The sequence below is a fragment of the Falco cherrug genome, chromosome 7 (assembly GCF_023634085.1).
Source record: "Falco cherrug isolate bFalChe1 chromosome 7, bFalChe1.pri, whole genome shotgun sequence".
Lineage (NCBI taxonomy): Eukaryota > Metazoa > Chordata > Aves > Falconiformes > Falconidae > Falco > Falco cherrug.
Window position 1 is genome coordinate 31,620,003 of NC_073703.1, and position 23,135 is coordinate 31,643,137.

The 23,135-nt window shown below is 45.4% G+C and overlaps 1 protein-coding gene and 1 long non-coding RNA gene across 3 annotated transcripts in view; one reads left to right on the forward strand and one right to left on the reverse strand.

Moving 5' to 3' along the window:
* The window catches only part of PRKCH (protein kinase C eta), a 121,596-nt gene extending 114,344 nt beyond the window's left edge, over positions 1–7,252 (reverse strand). Inside the window, exon 1 of the mRNA XM_055716395.1 lies at positions 6,616–7,252. Within this exon, the coding sequence (XP_055572370.1) occupies positions 6,616–6,975 (360 nt within the window). The 5' untranslated portion in view covers positions 6,976–7,252. The remainder of the gene's footprint in view (positions 1–6,615) is intronic.
* A 6,749-nt stretch (positions 7,253–14,001) lies between these two features.
* On the forward strand, positions 14,002–18,377 carry LOC129736584 (uncharacterized). 2 transcript variants are annotated; one of them, XR_008733386.1, is made up of 3 exons: positions 14,002–14,141; positions 14,417–14,544; positions 14,948–18,377. It is a non-coding gene; the product is annotated as an uncharacterized LOC129736584 (long non-coding RNA). The 2 variants fall into 2 exon arrangements; XR_008733387.1 differs by having other exon boundaries at positions 14,421–14,544.
* Positions 18,378–23,135: the final 4,758 nt, after the last annotated feature.

Here is a 23,135-nt window from a genome sequence, read left to right on the forward strand (position 1 = left end):
AGGGGCGGAATAAGCAATCAGAACAAAGATTGCTCACTGACTCCAGAAGAAATTAAGTCTGCAGCGTGGTTTGCCATGTATTAACTGTGTGCCTAAATAGACTGAGATTTGGGAGGCAAGAAGGCGTGATGCCCTATCCAGAATCCTTTCCAAAAGCTGCCAGCAATTCATTTGACTTGATAACTCTTCTGCTCATCTTTTTCTCCATGGTTACACAAAAGGTCCCCAATTTCTTGATTGTATTAGCAAAGCACAATAGCTACAATCGAGCCTAAAACATCAAGGAGTTTTAATAGTTTGCAAAGAAAGGGTGGGAGTCTTACTCGCCTCAGTAAGGGATATGCTTTCATATTGAATTACACTGTAAATCAACAGACTTTCTAATGGCATTTCAATAGCTTAAATGGCCCCCCGACAATCTTTTCTGCAGGGTTTATTGCCTATAAGCTCAAAATGGCCAGAAACCAAACCATTGCTCAAAAATACTCCAAACGGAAAGCCTCAGACAGCCTAGATGAAATGCATTTTTACAGAAAGACTTGTGGTAAAAGCTAGATATAAAAGGTGAACAGAGTAAGGCGAGGCAGGCGGGGTGCAGAGAGCAGGGCTGGGGACAGAGCTTCCTGGGGTGCTGGGCTCACTTGTGCTAAGGTCACTCTGCTGGTCCCTACTCCCTCCTCCTCCGCACAGCCTCTCTGAAAAGAGCAACCCCAGGGCTGTGGGCGCAGGTCTGCAAACACCCTCAGGATCTTCTTCTGCCATGACTAACGCTGCTGAAGGAAACACGGGCATCAGCCCTTGGCCTGCCTGCTCTCCCTCTAACCAGGGCTTGCGGGTAATTCAGCAGCCACACCACCAGCTGTGCAACAGGCAGCAGCAGCAAACTAACCTTGCATCAAAGTTAACCCCACACCCCAGCAACCATGTTAGCAAGGGCTTCAACAAACAACTCCAGAACACCTTGTGTGATTATGTGAGCTGAGGCCTCTCCCAGCCACCTGCTCCACCCCCACACCAGGGAGCTGCCACCAAGTTGGAGAGCCGAAGTGCCGGCACGTGGGCTGGCAGGCAAAGGCAGCGCCGGCTGACAAGCCAAACGTATAGGGAGCAGACCGGCCTCTGCCTGCAAAGCTACGCGCCATGGGGCCAGAGGGCCTGGGTACCCGTCAGTGGGGCGTGCGTTGAGCTTTCAGCTTGGCAGCTGCTTGCAGCCAGGGAAAGCAATGTGGTGATACTTGCACTGCCTATCCCAGCCAAACTGCACCGGGTGGAAAAGCGTGCTCCTCTCCAGCACACCTCAAGCGTTCCCAGAGCCCTTCCCAACTCCAACAGCATCAAAGCAATAGTTCTCAAGACATAGCTGTGGAAAAACAGACTAAGGAACACACTAGAAAGCTGGTACCACAGCAGGGCCAGGCATCCAGCTGCACGAAGGACAGCCAAATTCAGATCCTGCTGTACCCAGTTCGAAGCCAGGGCATGAACTCCAGTCCCACAGACCCCAGCTGGCATCCCAGTGCCTTTGATCACTGGAAACTGGCTCTTCTCATGCTTTGACCAAACCTTTCCAGCTTAACACGCTCAAGCAAAATGCCTGTGTTCTCTCTAAGGATGCTCACAGTTGCCAGAAAGGTGTTTATTGGGGAGGAGCTCATGGACAAGCATGAAGCAGGACTTCTAAGTAGTTCAACTTCTGATGCTGTAACAGGGCTGTAGGTGTGCAGCTCTTTTTGACAGTCAGCTCCAGACGTTGTCAGCTGCCTTGATCAGTAAAACTGTTATTAGCATCACATGCCCTGGGATTATTTAATACCTGACAAATAGCAGGAATTTTTCCTTTATTTATATATTACAGCCTGGCTTAGGCTGCAGGGCACTCTGAGGTAGCCTTGGTGCATGGGACTCTGCTGGCCTTTTGAAGGGTTTGTTGTAGGGCCAAAGGACAGCTGTATGCTAAAAGCAAAGAAACAGAAGACAAAATTCTGGCAGCTTTCAAAAACCATCTTACCTTGTGCAGTGAGTGTTTCTCTCCACTAGTCCCATTCAACATAACTGCATATCAGTAATAATAATTACAGAAATAACTTAAAATGTTTAGAAAAAAACTAGGAAGAAATAGGAAAGGAACTTAGTTTATACAAGCAGGGTTTGCAATTACTGTGCAGCATGACTTTCACACAGATCAGAGATCTGCACTATGTAAATGCCATCACATGCATGGAAACAGAAATTATATTCCTATTTCCTCAGAAAACAAATTCCTACTGCTTTTTATCTCAGCCTGCTGCTGATCTATGGAAGGAAAGACCATTTACCCCCACTCTGCAAGCTGCAGTCCACCACTACCGGTAGGCACAGGCTGATGCAGACACAACTGTCACAAAATCCTCTGTCAACAGCTATGAAGTATTTCTGGCTTCCTGAAATGAGTTTTGCCCACCTGGAGCACACTCTGCAGTGAAGTGGGAGTCAAAATAAGAAGCAACTGTATCATATTTGATCTGTAGTACCCTGGCTCTCTACTAAGGTAATGATGCTCTGGGGAAGAAGTTGCATTCTCCTTTAACGCGTCAACTTAATGTTCAATAATACAATTGCATATAAACATGGGTAAACCACAATTCTTTTTGCCTTAAGAAAGAAAAAGTCATAGGAAAGGATACAGGCAAAGGAGCTCAAGGTAAAGAATGCATGAGAATTATTTGTCTTAATCTCTTCCTGCACATATAAGCAAATGGTAACAAACTCATCAGGAAGTTGCGATTGGCTCATTAATCTTATAGTCCATCTGTTACCTAGTTTCCTTTGGTATACTCTGATAATCTGCTACTTCAAGATCAAGGTTTAATTTTAACTCCTTGTTAAATCTTAGAAATTATGACATCTCTACCCAGGAACTAACTATTTTTACAACTGTAAGTAATTCCCTAGGAACAAAGCAATTCAGTACCTGTGAACAGTGTTTCCCAGGCTTAAGAATTACTTCAGCTGCTACATAAAACTCATAGGAATAATCCTATGTATTGTAAACGTCTCCCCTTTCAGTTACAACTCAGTATTCCAAATCATTTATGTTGTTTCACTGACATATGACTGCTTCCAATACTGCACTCAGATAGTTAAAGAGATACTACCTTTTAAAGATGCATATGCCAAGTCAAAAGATCTTAGCACATGCTAGTGCAAAATTAAATATTTTAAAAGACAAGTTTCCACCCTGATGTAAATCAAAACATAACAGCTTTTGGATAGCAGCCAGTTTAATTCTCTACTGCGTTGCACCTGGCAGGGTCACACACATCTGTGTAAAATGCTGCTATTCAGGTTTGCACAATTTCACACCCACACAGGAAAATGCCTACCAGAAAGAACATGGTACCAGAGAAATCGTTCATGGTTTTAACTACATTAAAGCATGCTGAAGGCAAGATGGCATTTAATTGACAATATTAATAAAAACTGCTGCAACTTGACAAATATAAGAAATGGGAAACAGAACGATCTTGAAGTTAACAAGCTCTTACAGATTTGATCTGTGTGACATTTGACTAATGTGTTTAACAACTAATACACAAATTAAAAAATATCCAGATCATGCTAATGTGTTTACAAGAAAGACTTCAGAAAACAATCAAAATCATTAGAAGAAAGAGAGCCAGTTTTGAAGAGTCTCTGGAACATGGATTTTAATGCAAATGATGAACAGAGAACTCTGTCCCAGTACTCAGTTGAATGACTCAGGTGTACAAGCATTACTGATGAGACAGTTCATGTCCATACACTTACTCATCTGCATAAGTGTTTGGGGTCATAATTGCAGTGATGTACCTGCAAGGCATCTGGGAAGCCCCAGTGCTTACACACCAGCTGCTCCTACTTGCCTCTTGCTGACATTTCCTACAGTTCTCACAAAAGGTGGTGACCAATGTTGCAACTAATCACTTTTTTTTTTTTTCAGCAGGAGAAAATCCACATTTATAAACAGAACAGCATGAGCCTGAGAGCTCATGACAAAAGTTTCAGAGGAGCAAGTGAGATGAGGGACTGTCCCAGGTAATCCCCAGCAGCTCAGCTCTCCAGAGGAGAGAGCTCAGGGAGCAGAGGCAGCCACCTGCCCTGCCCTGTTTGGCTGTTACCAATCCAAGGAACATTTGGAGTTTAGCAATATATTGTTGTCCTTGTCTCTGAAAAGCAAATGTAAAAATTCTATTTCAAATCAAAATGAAAAATGGTGCACAGCCAAGTGTAAGCCAGGCTAAGCTTTGAGGATTTGCCAGTTTTTCCCTCAACCCATTCACTCCTTCCTTGCCTGTATGTGCTTCTGCTTTGGGGATGAAAAAAAGACAGTACGAATGATTTCAGAGTGGAGGTATTGCAATTCATCTACAGATCTCTTGTGGTGTCATGTATCGTGCCAGCAGCTCATGGACTTTGAGTTAGTACAAAGCAGCATTTCCTATCTTTCTGATTATGCAAACCCCAGCGGCAACCTTGCTGGATTTATCAAAACATATTACATTATCAGGGCAAGATGCTGTTTCTTGTCATCATGTGATCCTGGCTGCACGCTATGTGAGATGCTAATGAAGCAAGTCAAAAGGGAGGGGAGAGGAAAAAGGGAGCAGAAGATGAAAGCTTGCTCACTCCCCACTACATCCACCCTACTTGCAATTTTTAGACATTAACTGAAGAGGAGAGCAGCAGCTTTTGGACCCTGTCTACATGCCCAGATATAGCATCTTCTTACATCAGTCTAGTTAAAAAACTCACCTATTTCCCACCCCATTGCATCCCTCAACTCACAGGTACAAGAGTTTATAAAACACGTGCCTATCCAGCGGAGATAAGAAACTTTCTCCTCACCAAAGACCAAACAAGCATTTCAGGCCACAGACTGCAATCTGTCCTAAAAATCAGCACTGCAGGATGGATGAAATTAAATGAACAGTAGGCCCTGGATATGCATGCATTCACACCGAAGGCTATATTACTGTAGATATTTTAGTCACGTAAATAAGGCCACCACCTTTGCAACAGAGAAGTCCCACCCCACATGTAGCCAGATGGACGCATTGCAACCAGGACTCCAGACTCCCGAGAGGACAGGGACTTCTCTCAACAGCAAAGACGAACCACCACCAGCAAATTCAAACATGAAGAAAACCCTCAAAACCACAGCTCTGTATCCTGAGCTCATGCCTTTGCCCTGGCCCACAGGGGTCCGTTCTGTGTTTCAAACTGTTTTAGCACAAGTCCCAGGAGAAGTTTCTCTCCAGTGGCACAACTAGCCTGGGAAGCTGGGTATGCACCCATCTGAGCAAACCCTGGCGAACTCTGTTCTGGCTGGGGTGTCAGGAGCAATACCCGAGCTATTCATCTGAGGCTAGTTTGGATCCCCCTGCTCAACACAAAATCACATCAGTGACTGAGAGACACCAACTTTAGCACATGAACCTCAAGCCTATCCATAAGGTACCCACGTACACCGTAAGAAAAAAAGAAATACTACCAATATACACCTATTTATCAATCCCGCTACTGGTATTTCCCTGTAATCACTCCAGAGGTGTAGCACCTCACCTCAGTCACAGACACCGGCTGAGAACAGAGAGCACTGGCACTCTCCCCAGCGATATGATCGAGATGCCTATCTCTTCTCTACAGTGTCAGCTCTCTTTCCTCCACGTCTGATTTTATTGTGGTGGTTACCTGAACACACGTGCTGAACTTCCTGGCCTCAAAAAGTTAATACCTATCTTAACCTCGGAAATTCTCAGCTCTTCTGCACCACCTTCTCTACCCAGAATAAATGCCCTTCTTTTCTTTCCTTTTTTTTTTTTTTCTTCCTTTTTCTTTTTTAACCTAACACTTAGCAGCAAACTGCTGTCTGGATCAATTCGGTTACTTCCTCCTCCTTTACACTGCTGGAAGCAAAGGCACAACTTTAGAGCCTGTACTATTCCTTTCACTTACCGTTAGGACTAAGACAGATGTGGTTCTCTGGGCTGGATGCAAGTGACATCTACTTGGCAATAACCTAGAATTAGCTGTAAGTTAAACTGTGTTCAAGCAGTGCAGCGCAGCACATAACAGACACAAGACTAGTCCTGCTGTTCTGTCAAGAAATCAAAGAAATTCACATGCTCACATCAAACAATTGTGCAGGCATGTGTAGATCTGAGCAGAAACACATCCAACCCCAGCTATCCAAGTTTCTAAGTATGTCTCTGTAGGCTAAGCAAAAGAAGGAACGTACATGACCGTGTGAGTCTGCAGGTGTACTTTGCCAGTTATGTATTACAAGCCGTATCTCTGCTAGTCTACAGAGAGACTTCACAGCCCTCAGCTGCAAGGTCTTGCCTCTCAAGCTACAACAGCTGAGACTTTTTGTCCTTAGGGTCTCAAAACGCATCAGCTGGAATAGCAGTCTAAGCAAATCTAAAGCAGGGGGCCACAAACTGATGCATGAAGGCACACACCTGTGTAAACGCAGCCACACATGCTGGGTGCGTGCATCTGCAGCACAGGCATGCAAGGACAAGCCCCAGCGCTGCCAGCACCCTTCGAGTGCCTTCATTCATTCAGAGGAGCGCGGCTCCAGCTTCTCCTACTCACCCAGCCTTCGAAGGTGTCGCTGGGGCCCGCAGAGCGCAAGAGGTCCTGGAAGTGCAAGGTGCAGTTGGCCACAAAGTCATCGTAGCCGATCGGGGTGTCGTGGAAGACGGAGAGCTCGATCTGATGGCCGTCGGTAACCGTGGCGGAGAACTCCTCGTTGTAGGTGGGTTTGTTGGTCTTCTGCTTGATGCTGGTCTGCCCTACGCGCACCTGGTCCACGCTGACGGTAACATAGGGGTCCAGGAGCTGGTAGCCCTTACGGAAGAGCGAGTGCCGCAGGGACCAGCGGGTGGGCTGCAGGCCCACCGCCTCCCCAATCCGCACCTTCAGGTACCCGTTGAACTTCATGGCTCCGGACATGGCGGCCCGCCCAGGGCGCCCGGGAGCCCGGAGGAGAGCCAGACCCCTGTCCCGCGGAGCCGGGCCGGCAGCCAGCCCCGCCGCGCCTCCTCAGGGGGCCGGGCGGCGGCGGCGCGCCCGCCCCCGGGCCATGCCGGGGCCCCGGAACCGCCGCCCCCCGCGCACCGCCCACCTCCCGCGGCAGCGGGCAGCCGCTCCACCGCCCACCCCGCGCCGCCGCAGCGTCCGGCCTGGGCCTCTCCTGCCGAGGGGGAGCGAGGGGGAGCGAGGGGGAGCGGGCGGCGCGGCACGGCTCGGCTCGGCACGGCGGGAGACACCTGGGGCGTAGGACGGCGCCGGGCGGGGAGGAGCCGCGAACTCGCGCCGCGAGGGCGGGCCCGGGGTGGGGAGCGGGCGGGGCGGCGCGGGCGGCACCCCCCGCCGTTAGCACAGGTGCGGCCGGCAGCAGCCCGGAGCCGCGCCGAGAGGCTGCCGAGCCCCACGCCGGCCGCCGTTCCCCGCGGGCAGCGCGGCGCGGCCGGGCCCGTCCCCGCTCCACCTGGGCGGCCCCCGGGCCCCCGCACGGCCCCGGGCAGGGCGGAGGCCACCCCCGGCCCTACCCACGGCGCGGGCAGCGGGGCCGCACGGCGCGGCCTCACCCCGGCCGGTCCGTCCCTTGCTTTCTGCAGCAGGACGTGTACGGGGAATATAAAGACACGTTGATTTTGCTACTGAAAAGTTTGTTCCGACAACTCTGCCGTTTGGGATTAATTGCGTATGATTAACGTCCCTGGCACTCGGTGTGCAGGGTTTGTTTTCGGGTGGATTTCTTTTGGTTTCTCATTGCACTTAATGAAGTCAGAATGTAAACCCTTTAATTACTTTCCAAAGTTGACAGCAAAATGGTGTGGCCTGGGTAGGGGAACAATGAAATCCTGCTCTCCTGGTGACACTGTTCGGCCGATGGTGTCTGAATTAGGTTGCGGCCTCCACAGTGGAAGAAGATACGTGGTCACTCACACGTCCGCACCACAGCTGCATGGTACCAAGGCTGGCTGAGAACATGCAGCCTGTTTTTTCTGCGTATGTTTCTTTCATTTTTTTCTTTTCTTTTACTTTTCTAGACTATTCCTCTCCCCTCAGTGCTTCATCTTTCATGTTCTACCCATTCCCTAGCAGACCGCCTCTGGTTTCCCACCCCCTTGCATCCTTGCTCTCCTCCCCACACCCTTTTCTCCTTCTAGATGCTCCACATTTTGCAGGAGCATCAAGCCAAGGCTCCTTCCAGCCTCAGACAGAGCAGGTCCTCGAAAGCAGGTGGAACAGGTTCAGTAATGTGATCATTCCTGACATGGAAGCAACAGTTCTGCCAGAAAAACTCGTAGACCCTTAAATCAGACTTTTGACAGGTCTCCTTGCAAGGCTTTTAAGTTCCTTGGATGTCACTATTAGCTAGAGTAAGTAAGTGTTCAAGATTTTTTTTTGAGCTTGGTTAGGACAGTTCATCCTGGGGGGGGGACGCAGGCTTCATCTTAGAAATTGCCAAACTGCACAAAATCCAACCACCACAGGGTCTGGGATCTTGTCTCCAGGATTGACCAGCTCCAGGTCTTTTAACAGAAGGCACGGCCAAGCAAACACAGAGCAGTCTGTTCCCATACAAGACTTAAAGATTTTGGAAATTTTTTGTTGGGTTGATGTTCCTTCTGAAATGCGTTTATAGCATTAGCTATGATCACTCTGGGTAGTATCTTTTCCCTACATATATCCTGGTTTTAATCTTCACACCTTCTCAAATTCCTCCATCCCACAGCAGTGAGCTTGTCAGAAATAAATGTTTCTTTTTATCGGCTGTATGTCTATCGCTTTAATTTTTTGATTTACCACTGTTCTTCTTTCATGACACCATAAAATAAAAAAGCCCCTCATTTACCTTGTCAGGCGCATCATTATTTGTCATTTTGCACTTTCATCACCTCTGTCCTTCCTAGTCATGAGCTGCTGCTTGAAGTCCATATAAGCCAGGACAAAATCCATACTGACCATTGTGGGCAACCCACAGTTCTCAGGAGACTTTACCCGGACTCTCTGTAATGGCTGCAGACAAGACTTAAAGACAGCCTGAACTTCAAAGCACCCAGAATGAATGTCTGTAGGACGAGGCTGAAGGCCTTAAGAAAGCTGGACCGCTCGCTCTCTAAGCCCCAGATCGAACATAGTTTTACTTTGCTTAGAGGTCTTCAAAGAGCTCAGCACAATAGCAGTGAAGAATGTTGATTTTAATAGAACAAATTTTGGCTTAGTGGAGCACGTCTGGCTTGCCTCTTAAAGTTTCTTGCGCTGGATCTGTTTGCCTTATGGAAATTAAAATCTCTGTAGGATCCCCCAGCAGTACAGATAAACCCTTTTTAGAAGTCTGAGCATCAAATTAGATTCACAAGAGCTCTTGAAGGCTGGAGACTAAAGTTGATGGATAAACATGAATTACAATTGCAAACTGCTACAGTACTGTCAAAATTTTTCTCGTTACCTTTCCCTCAGTTTTCTGAGGAAGCAGAGTTGAAAACCTTCCCAAGCAACTTGTTAGAAGAAATGACTGACTCACATATTTACTGGCACAAACGGGGAGAGACCAAAATCTCCTAGTTATAGGGTCAGATGGCACCTTTCCTCTGCTTAATCACACAAGCTGAAGTACTTTGCTGCACTGGAGTTCAACATGTAATAGCAATAGGAAAGTGGACTTAAAGAACTTCTTCCATGCAGTGGTTCATCGGAGTCTCATGTAATAACATGATTCCTGTACCTGGGCCTTTGAAAAAAACCACAAAGTATTGCAAAGTTTACAAAAAAACCCAGGTGTGCTATATTTATTAAATATTTCTGATAAGCCGCAGTACTCATTGCTAGCTACTTTTCCACTGGAGGAAAAAATCAATTCTGTGGAGTCCTATGATGTGTATCTAATTAATTTTGTTTATCCACTTGAACCAGTCTGGAACAGATCATCTCAGGCAGCATCTGAACACACCCCTATTCCAAACTCTCAGCCAAAGCGCAAATGTCCTGTTCTCAAAGAGAACTGAGTAGTGACACGAAGTTAGAACATACCCTGCCTACTGTCCAGACATCCAAGCAGCAGAAAAACATCCCTAGTTCAGTATTTTCTTCCAAGAATCAAAACACCCCTGAACACAATGACCTTGCAAGGCTGAATGCAGCAGCACCATCTGGTGATGGCTGCACTGAACCTCCTTGCACAGCTCTGGGTGCCAGGCGGGTCTGCAGGAGCTTAGCTTGTCTTCTCTGCCCCAGCAGGAGCTCGGAGACCAGGCTCCAGACATGCCAAGTTGATTCATTTTGTGCCCTCAAGTGTTCAGAGAGGCTGAGCTCTTCCTAGAGCTTCCTGCCAAGCTGCATGGTTTCCCGAGCAGTTGGCCGATGACACATAGCTGTTCAAGAAACCAAGAAGAACGAACAGATCTCCTGATGTTATGCCTGAGCAGCAGCATGGCGGATGGCATGCAGTGGCAACAAACAGCAACAAATATAAAAAACCCACAATCTGAATTATAGGTAAATTACAGGACAAACAAACAGGTAATAGGCAATCTTACTAACCTACCACTCTAGGAGAGGGTTTTAGCATAGTGGTGGAGAACCCCCTGGAAAAAACAGCTTAGTGCTCACCAACTATCAAAAAGACAAATAGACTATTAGTAATTATTAGAAACAGAACTGAGAGCACAGCCAAAACTGTCACTCAGGCGCTGCATAAATGATACACCCATATCATTTATATCAGTGTGCAAGACTGCTTCTTCCTCCGTGTCAAAAAAATGCAGAGTAAAACTAGAAAAGTCACAGAAAAAGATGCCAAAGGTGATCACAGGCATGAAACGTGGTTTTCAAGGGAGAGAGACTTCCTAGCTTAAGATTTCTGGGTCTGGGAAAGAATGACTTGAAGAGGAAAAAGCGAGTGAGATCTGTACAATCATAAACCATGAGCTGGATGAATGTGAAAGGATTTTTCATTTTTTCCCAGACAAGACCTGATGGGCTCTCACTGAAATTTTGAGGTAGCAGGTTTAAAATATACAGAAGCAAACACCTTTTCACAGAACACATGGTTATAATATAGAATTCATTGCCAAAAATGGAAGTCAGGAATACAAATAGCCTCATAAAGGGCTAGATATTTATGGAGAATAGACTTACTAGTGGCTACTGACCATGAGGTAAACCCTGGCCCAGGAACTTCCTAAACCATAAATTGCGAGCTGAGAGGAGTCAACAGAGGAAGGACAAATCTGCGTTTCTTATTTCTCATCCTTTTCTGCTTAAGCATCTTATTTCTTACTCTGAAGCCTCATTTACTACCCATTGGAACAGCATGGCTGAGCTATGATGAATCTAGGAGGGACCCAGTGTATCTATTATGTTCCTCTGGATTATAATTTCCATATCTAAGTAAGAAAACTCAGGAGTGACACCTCTTTAGACTGGCTCAGGTGCCATTCCCTGCAGGTGGGTGAATGGCCAAAGACAGGAACAACTCTCCAAGTCTACTCTTGCATTCTTCCTTCACGTCACAGTAACCTTAAAGAATAAGTTTATGGAGGTTCTCTTATGTTTTTGGGAGTCTATCTGGAAAACTTGCAATTCAGCTCCACAAACGAAGTCAAAAAGGTTGGCTAAGCCCTGTTGTAAGTTTATGATTTAAGCCTGGCCTCATCTCACACTACAGCTATACACAAATTAGAGCCCATTCACACACCATGTAGAAACCTCCACTTCTTTTTTCCTACCAAAGTGTGCATTATTCCTTTCACCAGTAACCTATAATTCTGTAATAATTTAGTATCGTCCCCATTTGGCAAGTTAAGGGCAAATGCTTAAACTGCTCCACTTTAAATTTCTACCAAACACTGGTTACATTCAGAAGTGAGTCTGTAAAGTGATGGAAAAACTTTGGCTTTCACAACTACCATTGCAAAAATGCTACTGACATTTCTTGTAAATGGAACTGCAGTTAAATACACTTTAAAAATACAAAAATTAACAGAGCTGTAGAGGCTAGTGAAGCAGGAACTAACTCTATTTGGTTCCTCTATTAATTTTAGTCTATTTATACAACTTCCCTTTTATAGTTCTTTCTATAAGAGTGCTTGTTAAACCTCTAAATAATGACAGCTGCTAAAAACTGAATATCCCATGTGTGGAATCATTTGTGGTCTGGGGAAAAAAAAAAAAAAAAAAAAAGACCAAATTCCTCTCTAATGATAGTAATTACAGGATCAATCCAAAACTCACTGAAGTCAAAAGCAAAGCTGCCACTGATTTAAGCTATGCAAGAATCAGCCCTGGTTTGTATGTCTGCTGTTGCTCCCAATTTATTCCAGTGCAAATGAGAAAAAGAGATTTAACCTAATATCAGCTTTTCTTAGTTAAATAAGCATGCATACTTATTTTCCACTACTAAATTGAAGCTCACCTGATCCTTATTATTTTTTATTTTTTGGAAAACACCAGGTCATTTTATAAAGTGCTGGTATTATAAACTGCAGAATATAGTTTATAAGAGCACTAACTCCTACAAGCCAACCATTAATACAACTAATGGGCTGTTTGTTGTATTAAACTGCTCTCATTTGTCTGGGTCCATTAACAAATGCAGCGGTCATTAACTGTTAACAGCAACTCAGTTATTAGATTTTATTACTTGTACAGGAAACACTGGAGAACAAACCGATTGTTTTGGTTTACTGGGGTTTATTTCTTTCCCAGCAGTTTTGCCCTATTATTTATAATTTAGCTCCTCACTTATTCCCAAACATGACTGACGCACTCAGAAATGGGTTGAAGCCATCCATGCGACAGTTAGTCTACGTGCCAGCCCCTCCTGCCAGCCCCACCTAGCCCAGCAAACCTCTCCTTTGAACCAGAGAGGTCTGAGGCACCGGAGTGGCCTCTGCTTTTCTGATTTTTCTGTATCTTTGCGTTGGACAGCAGCTTCCCCCCACATCATGGGATTTAGGTAAAAGATACATTAATGTGCATCTAGAAGGCTATAAAATTTTCTGCTTCATTCATGGTTCTCTCTTCCCAATTCACTGAAATCCAACATTCAAGGTTAAAAAAATTTTTTACTTCCTCTTCCCTGGGACTGATGTATCAAGTAAGGATGATCTCTCTCTGTCTTGCACAAACATTTAGTCCAGATAATTGTACACATTTGTTCTGGCCCTGTGGTTTACGAATCAGCTTAAAGCCACAGTCTTGCAAATGCTCATATGTGAGGAACATTACTCAGTATTGTCAAGATGTGAAAGACCTTCCACATTCTGAATGCCGAAGACCCTGATGCACACCTTACCTGCTCTGCTTTCTCCACCCTGATTCAGTTCAAAGCAACAGAAAAACAATACCAGTGTCAAAATGACATGAAGGAACAGCAACGGCTTGTCATGAAAGTGGCTTTCATCAAGCAGACTGAACAGCTTTCTTCAACCTGAAGTGCCAGGATACACAAATGAGGGAGGAGACACTCAGAAATGCGTTGTGAGTGCTCTTTGGAAACAGGATCTTCCAGACTCCCACCAATCAGTGTTAGACCTGACTGGTGTTGCAAGACAACTCTCAGTACTTAAGACGTGGAGATATGTGAAGTGACTGTGGTTCACCCTCTGTGGGGCCAGGTATATTTAATGAGATTGAAATAACTCCATTTCTGAGCTATTGGTCTTTTTCTAGTGCACTGCAGTTATTAATGGTATTTATAAGTTCTTCTCTCATCCTACAAAGGCACAAGGGTACACCTGGTATAAATGCTCCCACCTGTTCACTAAAGGCTTGGGTCAATCAGAAAGGTAGAGCCACAACCAGCACATTGGCACAGCATATCGGTGGCACACGCGGTGCTTAACTCTCTGAAGAAGAAAGACCACACTCCAAATAAAGTGATTCACAATGCATATCTGAATGTGTCGCACTGGAGATGCCCCACTAATCCTCTTCTCATTTGGCTTGTGAAACAGCGTCTTATCATGGTTTGATTACACACTAAGTGGTCAGAGGATGGTCATAGAGTGTAATTTTGGCCAAATTACATCAGTCCAGTGTGATCTGCAGATCCATTCAGATGCAATGGCAGCCAGTGGATCCAACTCAGCATCAAGAGGAAAAGGGTAAGAGATGTTGTTAAGAACAGGCTGCTAGTTTGTACAGCCCGCACAGGTGATTAGAAAGTGCTTTTATTATCCCTGGGGCAGAGGTTAAAGTCTCTGTATTCCCATGCCTGTGTCTCACGTGGTATGTGCCTGGGGATGTGTAGTGTTGTGGTGCTGGGGACTCAAAGATACGAGTCAGCTTATCTGCTCCTGCCTATAAACAAGGCAGTACTGATACAACATCCCTCCTGTCAGCTTCTGATAACAACTTCCTTCCTGCCCTCTTTCCCAAGCTAGCACGTGCTAACATATTGTGCAACAAAACCAGCTGGACAAGAAATTATAAGTATTCAAGGAGCCCAAGGACGTGCACATTATGCCATTAAGCAGAGACTTGCTAGGAATGCCCCCAGATCATCAGGTATGTATGCATTCTCCTTACCTTACCATAACAGGGTAAAATAAAAAGAACATCTCTGCCTCTTTCAGCTCGTGGTACAGCTCAGAATGTAATAAATCCCAGGGTTTTCCATGAACAGCAGGACTTTTCAAACACGGAGGACACCCCTAGTCTTTGCTTTTTACATACAGAAAGTAGGTGCCAGAGCTGTGGTCTAGAGTCTCGTTGCAAAAAGGCTGAGCACCCCGTTCCCCACTCTTGCACAGGATACTGTGCCATGGTACCAATCTCCCTCTCCTGTTTCCTCTCCTCTCCCTCAAGCTCCTCTTGCAGAAATGGGTCTTTCTAATAAAGTCACTGTGCACTTTGTGCAGCATGTTATTCCTTCTTTTTGCTCCCACAAGATCATTTTTCTTTCACCAAGGATCTGGGTGTCAGCTCAGCAAACTAAGAGATCCTGCCACAGCAACTGAAAAGCACATTATAATTACGGTGCAGTTAACATGCCTGAGGGACAGGATGCCATCCAGCAGGACCTGGACAAGCTCAAGAAGTGGGCCCACCTGAATTTCATGAGGTTCAACAAGGTCAAGTGCAAGGTTCTGCACGTGGGTTGGGACAAACCCTGCTATCAATACAGGCTGGGGGGGTGAAGGGATTGAGAGCAGCCCTATGGGGAAGTACTTGGGGGTGCTAGTGGGTGAAAAGGTGGACATGAGCTGGCAATGTGCGCTCACAGCCCAGAAAGCCAGCCGTGTCCTGGGCTGCATCAAAAGAAGCATGGCCAGCAGGTAGAGGGAGATGATTCTCCTTCTCAACTCTGTGCTGATGAGACCCCAGCTGGAATACTGCATCCAGCTCCGGAGTCCTCAGCACAGGAAAGATACGGAGCTGTTGGAGCGGGTCCAGAAGAGGGCAGTGGCAATGATCAGAGGGCTGGAACACCTCTGCATGAGGACGGGCTGAGAGAGTCCAGGGAGACCTTATTGCAGCCTTTCAGTACTTAAAAGAGGTTTATAAGATGGGGACAGACTTTTTAGCAGGGCCTGTTGTGACAGGACAAGGGGTAATGGTTTTAAACTAGAAGAGGGTAGATTTAGACTAGATATAAGAAAGACATATTTTTACAATGAGGGTGGTGAAACACTGGAGCAGGTTGCCTGGAGGGATGGTAGATGCCCCATCCCTGGAAACATTCAACGTCAGGTTGGACAGGGCTCTGAGCAACCTGATCTAGTAGATGATGTCCCTGCTCATGGCAGGGGGGTTGGACTAGATGACCTTTAAAGGTCCTTCCCAACCCAAACCATTCTGTGATTCAATGATTTGCCAGTGCACCCAGCCACAGCACACTGACTGGCTGGTCGCCCCATTTGTGGGGTACCTTTTTTTATACTCTCCATACTACTCTGGTCAGGAGCTGCTGCCTAAGTCAAGTTGACAAGCCCTAGATGGCATGTGGTAAGAGCTACACATTCATCTCATTTTAAAAGAAACTGAATTAGAAAATTATGTTAAGATCCAGAGGGGAGAGTGAGGCCAGGGTCCACCACTGCAACAGTATGTAGCTTTATTTCAGATCAAGGGACTTAGCCCCAGTGATCCCAATCAGAGAAGCAAGATTTTAGTGAGGATGAGCACTCAGCTTCCAAACCTGTGGTCCCCTTGTCTCTGCAGCACATACCTGATCTGGCCTAGATGCACATCTGTGAGGTAAAAGAAGCCAAGATATCCTGGAGGAAAGAGAGTTTCTGGAAAAGAGGTACCTGCCACAGCCAAATAAATCTTGCGTGCTTCTGGATCAACAGGACAGACTCCCAGCTGAGCCAGACCTTGTGCAGGTGTCAATACAATGTCTCTGGGAGACAAACTCTGCTGGCTGTGTAGAGCTGGGAGCTGCATTGCTGAGGAGATTCAGAGAAGTTTGGCAGGTAGCTCCAAGAGCTGCCATGCTGTGGTCCTGAGGAGACAAAAAACCAGCCCTGTCTGCTTGCATCGAGTGAGGAACAGCCTCTATCAGAAACCAGCATGAGCCATGCCCACCTGCCTGGTCTTCACAGGAGAGCCTGAAACTGAAATAGGTGAAACAGCAAATGATGGAGAGCTTGATAAACAAAACCACTGCAGTGGTTGCCAGAGATCTGTTTAAGAACTAGCACTCCCAATATTCCACATAAATGTTTATCCAGTATGAATATTATTCCTTAAAAAGTAGGATGTTGTTCTTTTCCTGAGTAGTTTAACTTTGCATTTTTTTAATGTCATCAAAAGTCTGAACTATGACCTGCGCTAAAACAATAGTAGATATTGTTTAGCAGTAAGTAGACTAAAGAGGAGAGAAAAAGAAATGTATTAACATTACGGGACTATTATGACTACATGTTGCAGACTCATTATATTAGCTAATAATACCTAACTGAGTTGACTGGCAAAGGATCAGCAATCCCTCAAAGTTCTTTCTTCGGTCAAGACTTAGCCTGATCTTTCAGTTTCCTGCCATGTCTTCCATTAAATTCCTTTTTCTCATTTAAAAATATAGTCCCATCTGCTGAGAACTGCACGTTCTCTTCTTCATCACAAGTGCTGAACTCTATTCCACTGAAATGCAGGAGTTCACCAATAATCTCTATTTATCTGTACATTTTCTAGTAACCGGAAGAGCTATCATCTTTAATACCTATAGAGCAAATGGAAGTTGAAAAGCCAGCAGGGAAGGGTTAGAATGAATGGAGTTAAAAGTATGCTGTGGTGAGTATACGATAGAGAATATAATGGTGACAAAGAATGCTCAAAGGGAGAAGGGAACAATTACCTGGACTAGGTGACTAGAAGAAAAAGAAGCACATAGTAGATATTGGGCATTACTAATCTTTAAATTCTACATAAGGATTATTGATTTTTATTCTTCAGCTGATTTCAAACAACACTCATCTTGGTTCAGAACCAAAGCCCGAAACATCCTCCAGCATACGATCACAGTGCTGCGGCAAGCTGCACTCTGGGATATGCTGTGCATCAGATGCATCTCTATGTTTCTGCTTTAATCGTTACTGATGGGAAGAAGACATGCTGTGTATGCACTTCTATTGAAAGCTTTAAAATCTCAGTAAATCATAAGAACTCTGTGATACCAAGATGCCGTCCCAAGTACTCATTGAGACAAACTGTTAGATTCCTAATTAGTTAAAATGACACTTCTCCTGGTGCACACCTACCAGTAGAAGTTACCTGCATGTCCCCATCCCCACTCCATGGTGGTTACCACAGTGATACTCTCCCCTTCTTTTGAATCAGTGTAGGCTGAGCCACTAAATACCAGCGCAGACCCAAGTACAGTCCTCTCTTACGTATCACACTGAGAAATTCCAAGATGTCTGTAAAGAAACAATGGTCAGGACCTCCCCATCCACCCCATTTCTGCCCGAAACTCTGCACACAGACAGCAAAGTGTACATATATGGATGCTCTTGCTGAGCTGCAACTCACTCTGAATAACAAGCAGGGGAAAAAAGGAGTATCTCAGGATTGCTCTAAAACTTCAAGGCCCTGCTCCAAAATCTTAGAACTTACAAAACATTTAGAAACCAGAAGGCAGAACTACACTGCACGAGGGAAGGCACCCCCATATCCACCACGCTGCATCAGTCAGAAGTGTAAGGGCAGAGCTAGGAAAAGCAGGTTTTCTTCTCTTACCGAAGACCTCTAGATGGTGCCACCTCTTTTGCTTTCGAACCAAGCAGCAGCTAGTGAGGCTGGCAAGAGAAATACAACGCTGTGTAAGGGAAAGAAGCTTAGGCATTTGCAACCATGTACATAGGAGGATCATTTTGCATGTATGATGTGCTGTTGTTAGATACTCTAAGCTTTTTCATAAACCTCTGAGAAACCAGCTGTGTTGCCAATGCCTTTGTAATGCTTTAAAAAGTTGCCCTTTCCAGAAGAGTAATGTTTGGGAATTAAGAGTCAAACTGGACTGCAGACTGCTGAGATCTGAATGTAAACAACATGCCAGATCCCCAGCTGATCCCCAGATCAGCCAGACTTAATTTATCTCAGTGGTGTGGCACTGTTAGACAGAAGCCTGGGAGCTGAGCTCAGTGCTGGGTGAAGTCCCTGTGAAAAGGGAAAGACTGCAAAAACTGGGACACCAAAGAACTCCTTTGCCTCCCATGATGAGGGGCTTCATTTCTGGAAGGCCCACTCCTTCCACAGGCAGTAGTAGTGATTTTCCCAGCAGGGCCAGCCAGCCTGAAGAGAACTGACTGTGCGAGTGTCACGCTCAGCCTTCGTGATCCTGTAAGGCTGGAGAACAAGCCCTGAGGGTACCACCATGCCAACACTACACACAGAGGGAAATACTAACAATGTGTGTCCCTCTTTGCACTGCACTGTTCCCACCAGGGTTGAGAACTGGAAAGCCCAGAATTTTGGAAGGATTAAGGCAACACACATCTCCCTTTAAACATGACCCCTAAACCCACCTGCACCCTGTCAGGGTCCAGACTTAGCATTTCATTTCCCCCAGTTTCTCACCAGCCCTAAAAAAGCCCCTGGGAAGGCAGGACACCCCTGGCCTCTGTCAGCAGCCACAGTGTTTCACGGCCACCAAGTGTTGGTTCCGCTAGAGGGTACCCGCACCCTGCAGCCGTGCCACGCAGGGAGCTCTGCCGAGCGCTGCTCCTAATGAAACCTGAAGGCCAGGCCCAGGGAAGTAAAAATCAAACTTTACAGAAAAGCATACTGTAATTTTATGACGCATTTTAATTTGATTCTTGTTTAGTTAGGGCAGCCCCCTGGGCAGGCTGGGACTGCACCGTGCAGCGTATGGCTGTGCTTTCAACTAACAGCTCCAGCCTCTTCCAAGGACGTAAATGTTAAAGCCTCCTGTGCAATCAAAGCTGAAAATGACTCTGGGGAGTAAATGAAGGGGGGGGGGCAGGGAAACAAAAACCACAAAACAGGAGGCTGGCAGAAGTTCACATTTAAAATACATATTTCATCTTATTAAAGGGATAAGAGCAAAAATACTCAGATCTCTAATAGTGTTTGCATTATAGCAGTGCCTGAGGGGAGTCACATAAGCATAGGACCGCCCTGTGCTAGGAACTGGACTAGCACTTGGTAAGAAGCACACAGCTTGTCCCACAGAACTTGCAATCAAAACAGACAAGGCATAAGGAAAGAAGGAAAACAGACCCAAGAAGGAAAAAGTGATGGCCTCAGACCACCCTGCAGATGGGGCAGAGCCAGGAGTACGACCTAGGTCACCCCCAAATTCCCCTATCAGGGTCCTCCTCCTTGGCTCACACTATCTCAAATGCTCTGTGTTCACAGCATGCCCTTGTTTCGCTGTGTTGGGGTTTTTTAATTCCGGCTAGGTTACAAACATGGATGCACAGCTCTTCTGAAAGCCAGGTTCCCTGCAGTCCAGTTTCAGCTAAACTAAAGCAGGTCACCAGGAAAACCTAGCATGAGTAAACATTAGCCTAAACCATGACCTGGCCAAAAGAACCAAATATTTGGAAATGCCACCTATTTTCACATTGGTAGGAATACACCCAGCACATCAAGCTCTGCCTGTTCCAACACCTGGAGATTGGTGGCTGCGTCTGCACCTGCCATATTCTAAGGGAAGCTTAGAAGGACTTAGTGAGCAGTTTGGCTCACATAACTGCCTATGCTAATGGTCAATTTTTAATCCAGATTAGGGATATCATCCTGGAATTCATGCAACTCCATCTCACTTCTGTGGAAGTGACAATGCTTGGCTACAGTGAGCAAACTCCCTGTCTCCATTTTGCTCCATATTGGTGCAAGACCTGGTTTGACATTCTACTAAACTGGGATCTTTCAACAGCCTCAAACCTACAAAAATGGCAGCTGAAACAAAGCCCTCTGATGGGAAAGGTGCTGGTTTCCACCCAGCTCCCAGGGGGAAAGCCGGCTCAGCCCAGGACAGGATTTTGGTCAGTGTTAGTGATGTATCAGCAGACAAGGCACTCTCGTGGGATGTGGCACACCAAGGTGTAAATCCTAGGTTTGCAAAAGGACTTAAACTTGGGTCTTCAACATCTCTAGGGATTGCCTTAACCACAGGTCTGTTTGCTATTTTGGTACCAGCTCTCATACTCACACAATATTTATTTTTGTAGTAAAAGGAGAAAAGGATAAAACCCTGAGTTAATAGCAGAAAAGTTTTCTTCAGAGGGCTGAAAAATTATTTGCTTCCCTATACTAATTACTTAGCATCTAACTTACATGCATGAAACTGTCCCTGATATCTAAAGAGCAAGTTGGACAGAAGGGATTTTTATGAGCTGAGCATTACTGCACTTGATTTGAGAGCCAGGAAAACCTGTATGCAAGTACTTATATCTGTCCTTACTGCAGAAATTACTGAAATCCCACTGACATTGCTGGGGAATTTTCCTGTCTGAAATAGGGACATAAGGATCTGTCCTGCAACATTAAATGTGACTGTTGCAAAAACATGTCCAGCTATAGTTGGTGGTTCATTTTTCATTCAAACCTTTTTTATCTTTTTTTTTTTTTTTTTTTGAGGGGAGGTGAGCAAGGGGAAATAAACCATGACAGATTTCTCACATAAAATTATATTATATGGCTTTGACTAATATGAGCATTTCTGATGTATGTGTCTATACAGCTCTGCCTGTAAAAACACTTTAGGAGCCTTGTGCACAAGATGACAAGATGTGTTCTGATATAAGTGGATTATACACGAACAAGCAGTGCAATGAATGCACACTCACACGCTCCCCAAAACCCCTGTGGGTTGGTAGATATCAAAACCAGAACCTGAAATTTCCATTTAGAAGCCTTATATACGTGCTTGGAGCTTTCTCCCTGCATTCGATCAACTGATTTACAAAATGAATAGCAGATGAATGGCTGTCATTTCCCTGCTGATTTTGACAGTGGCTGCACCCTTGTGGTAATCAATATTTTTTAATGGAAAACACCATGTATTTGAACTGGATTTCTTAGCTATATTTTGGCACTCTGTTTATGACAGAATTATTCGTTATTGAATCCTTAGTGGTCCATAGCATCAAATTCATTCTAATTACCAAGGCAGCCAAGTAATAAGTTTTCTCCGTTTACAGATATTTGCAGGACTATAACCAGAAAGCAAGCCATGACTGACTAGTCCAGTAAACAGTGCACTTTGCTGACTAGTGTTTGGTTTATAACCTTTGGCACATCTTGATATGTACATAATAATAGTTCTTAACCCATAAATAATATTTTACAGAGGTCACACTATAGTTATTTAAGTTCAGGGGTTTATTTCCCAGAACACTAAGTAGCTGTGAATGAATTATGTTTAGTCTGATCTGCCACAGAAGGGTCATAAACTTATACGTTGTAGCAAACCATGGAATATTACTCCTGTATGTCAGGCGAACTGTAAATGTAAAAGAATAATGCTTGATAAGGGGAAAGTCTTTTTATTTTGTTAAAGTAATATACATTTCTAGGGAAAGACTATAAAAATTCATGTTAACTTAAGTGACAATTTGGGCAATCTCTCCACATACAGCTTGTGAATTCTGCTTGCTACAGGGGACTCTCTCTGTGTGTCTGAGAGGCTACAAAATCCATTCTGAGCAGGCAATCTATTTCTTTCTTGGCTCCCTCCAGCTTACAGTGTCCCAGAATCCACAGGAGGTGATGAGAGAAACTTTTTTGCCTTTGCATAGGGCTAATAAAAAAAGGAGTCATTAAATGTTGCCGATAGCCTGTTCAACTGCAACAGCCATGGACAAAGAGAAGGCATTTACTAGGTCTGATGAACACATAAGGGACAAGGAGGGAAGAGAACTAAGCTGCTGATCGTCAGGTAGGGACTTTGATCACTTTGGAGGCTACTCGGGGTCACCTGACAAGGGAGGGTATATCAGAAAGCAGTGGTGGGGAACTGAAAATGAAAAGACCAAAGGGACTGTATGTTCTGGGAAAGATGCTGTGTGCAGGAAACAGGAGATGGGGGCATGCTTTTATAACAGAAGGATTTTTGTTAATTTCAAGACCAGCTGAGATGAAGAAATCCAGCCAAAGAGGAGCAGAAAAGGCTCCCAAGTCCCCAAGATATAGGCAGTAAGACTGAGAAAAAAACACACCTGCATGAACTTTGCCTTGATTCCAACAAGCACACAAAACTGAGAAAAGCAGGGAAATGCATCTGAGTCCGTATGTTTATTGGTGTTGATTATAGTAATAACTTCAAAGCAATAACTGAATTTAGAACCTGCTGCAAAACCTGAGTTCCTGTGTGCTTCCACCATCCCAAAGCAGTGCACTGCAAAGTTAGAGCCCCAGGAAAGGGCAGCTTTAGGTGAGGAGGAAGAAAAACACTGGACCTGAAGCTGTTCAGCTGCTGTACCTGTAACTCCTGTTTCAGGGAAGGGGTACCAGATCCTGTGCTGGGGTTACACCCAGGGCAGAGCCCCCACTGCCAGCTAACCTGACAGAAGGCAGCAGGGGAGCCAGCTCACTGCATACGGACCCACAGTCACAGTCCCAGCAGCAGCTGGCACACTCGAGTCCATGTCACACTTCCCAGCGCCTGCCCTGTCACGCCCGTGCCCAGT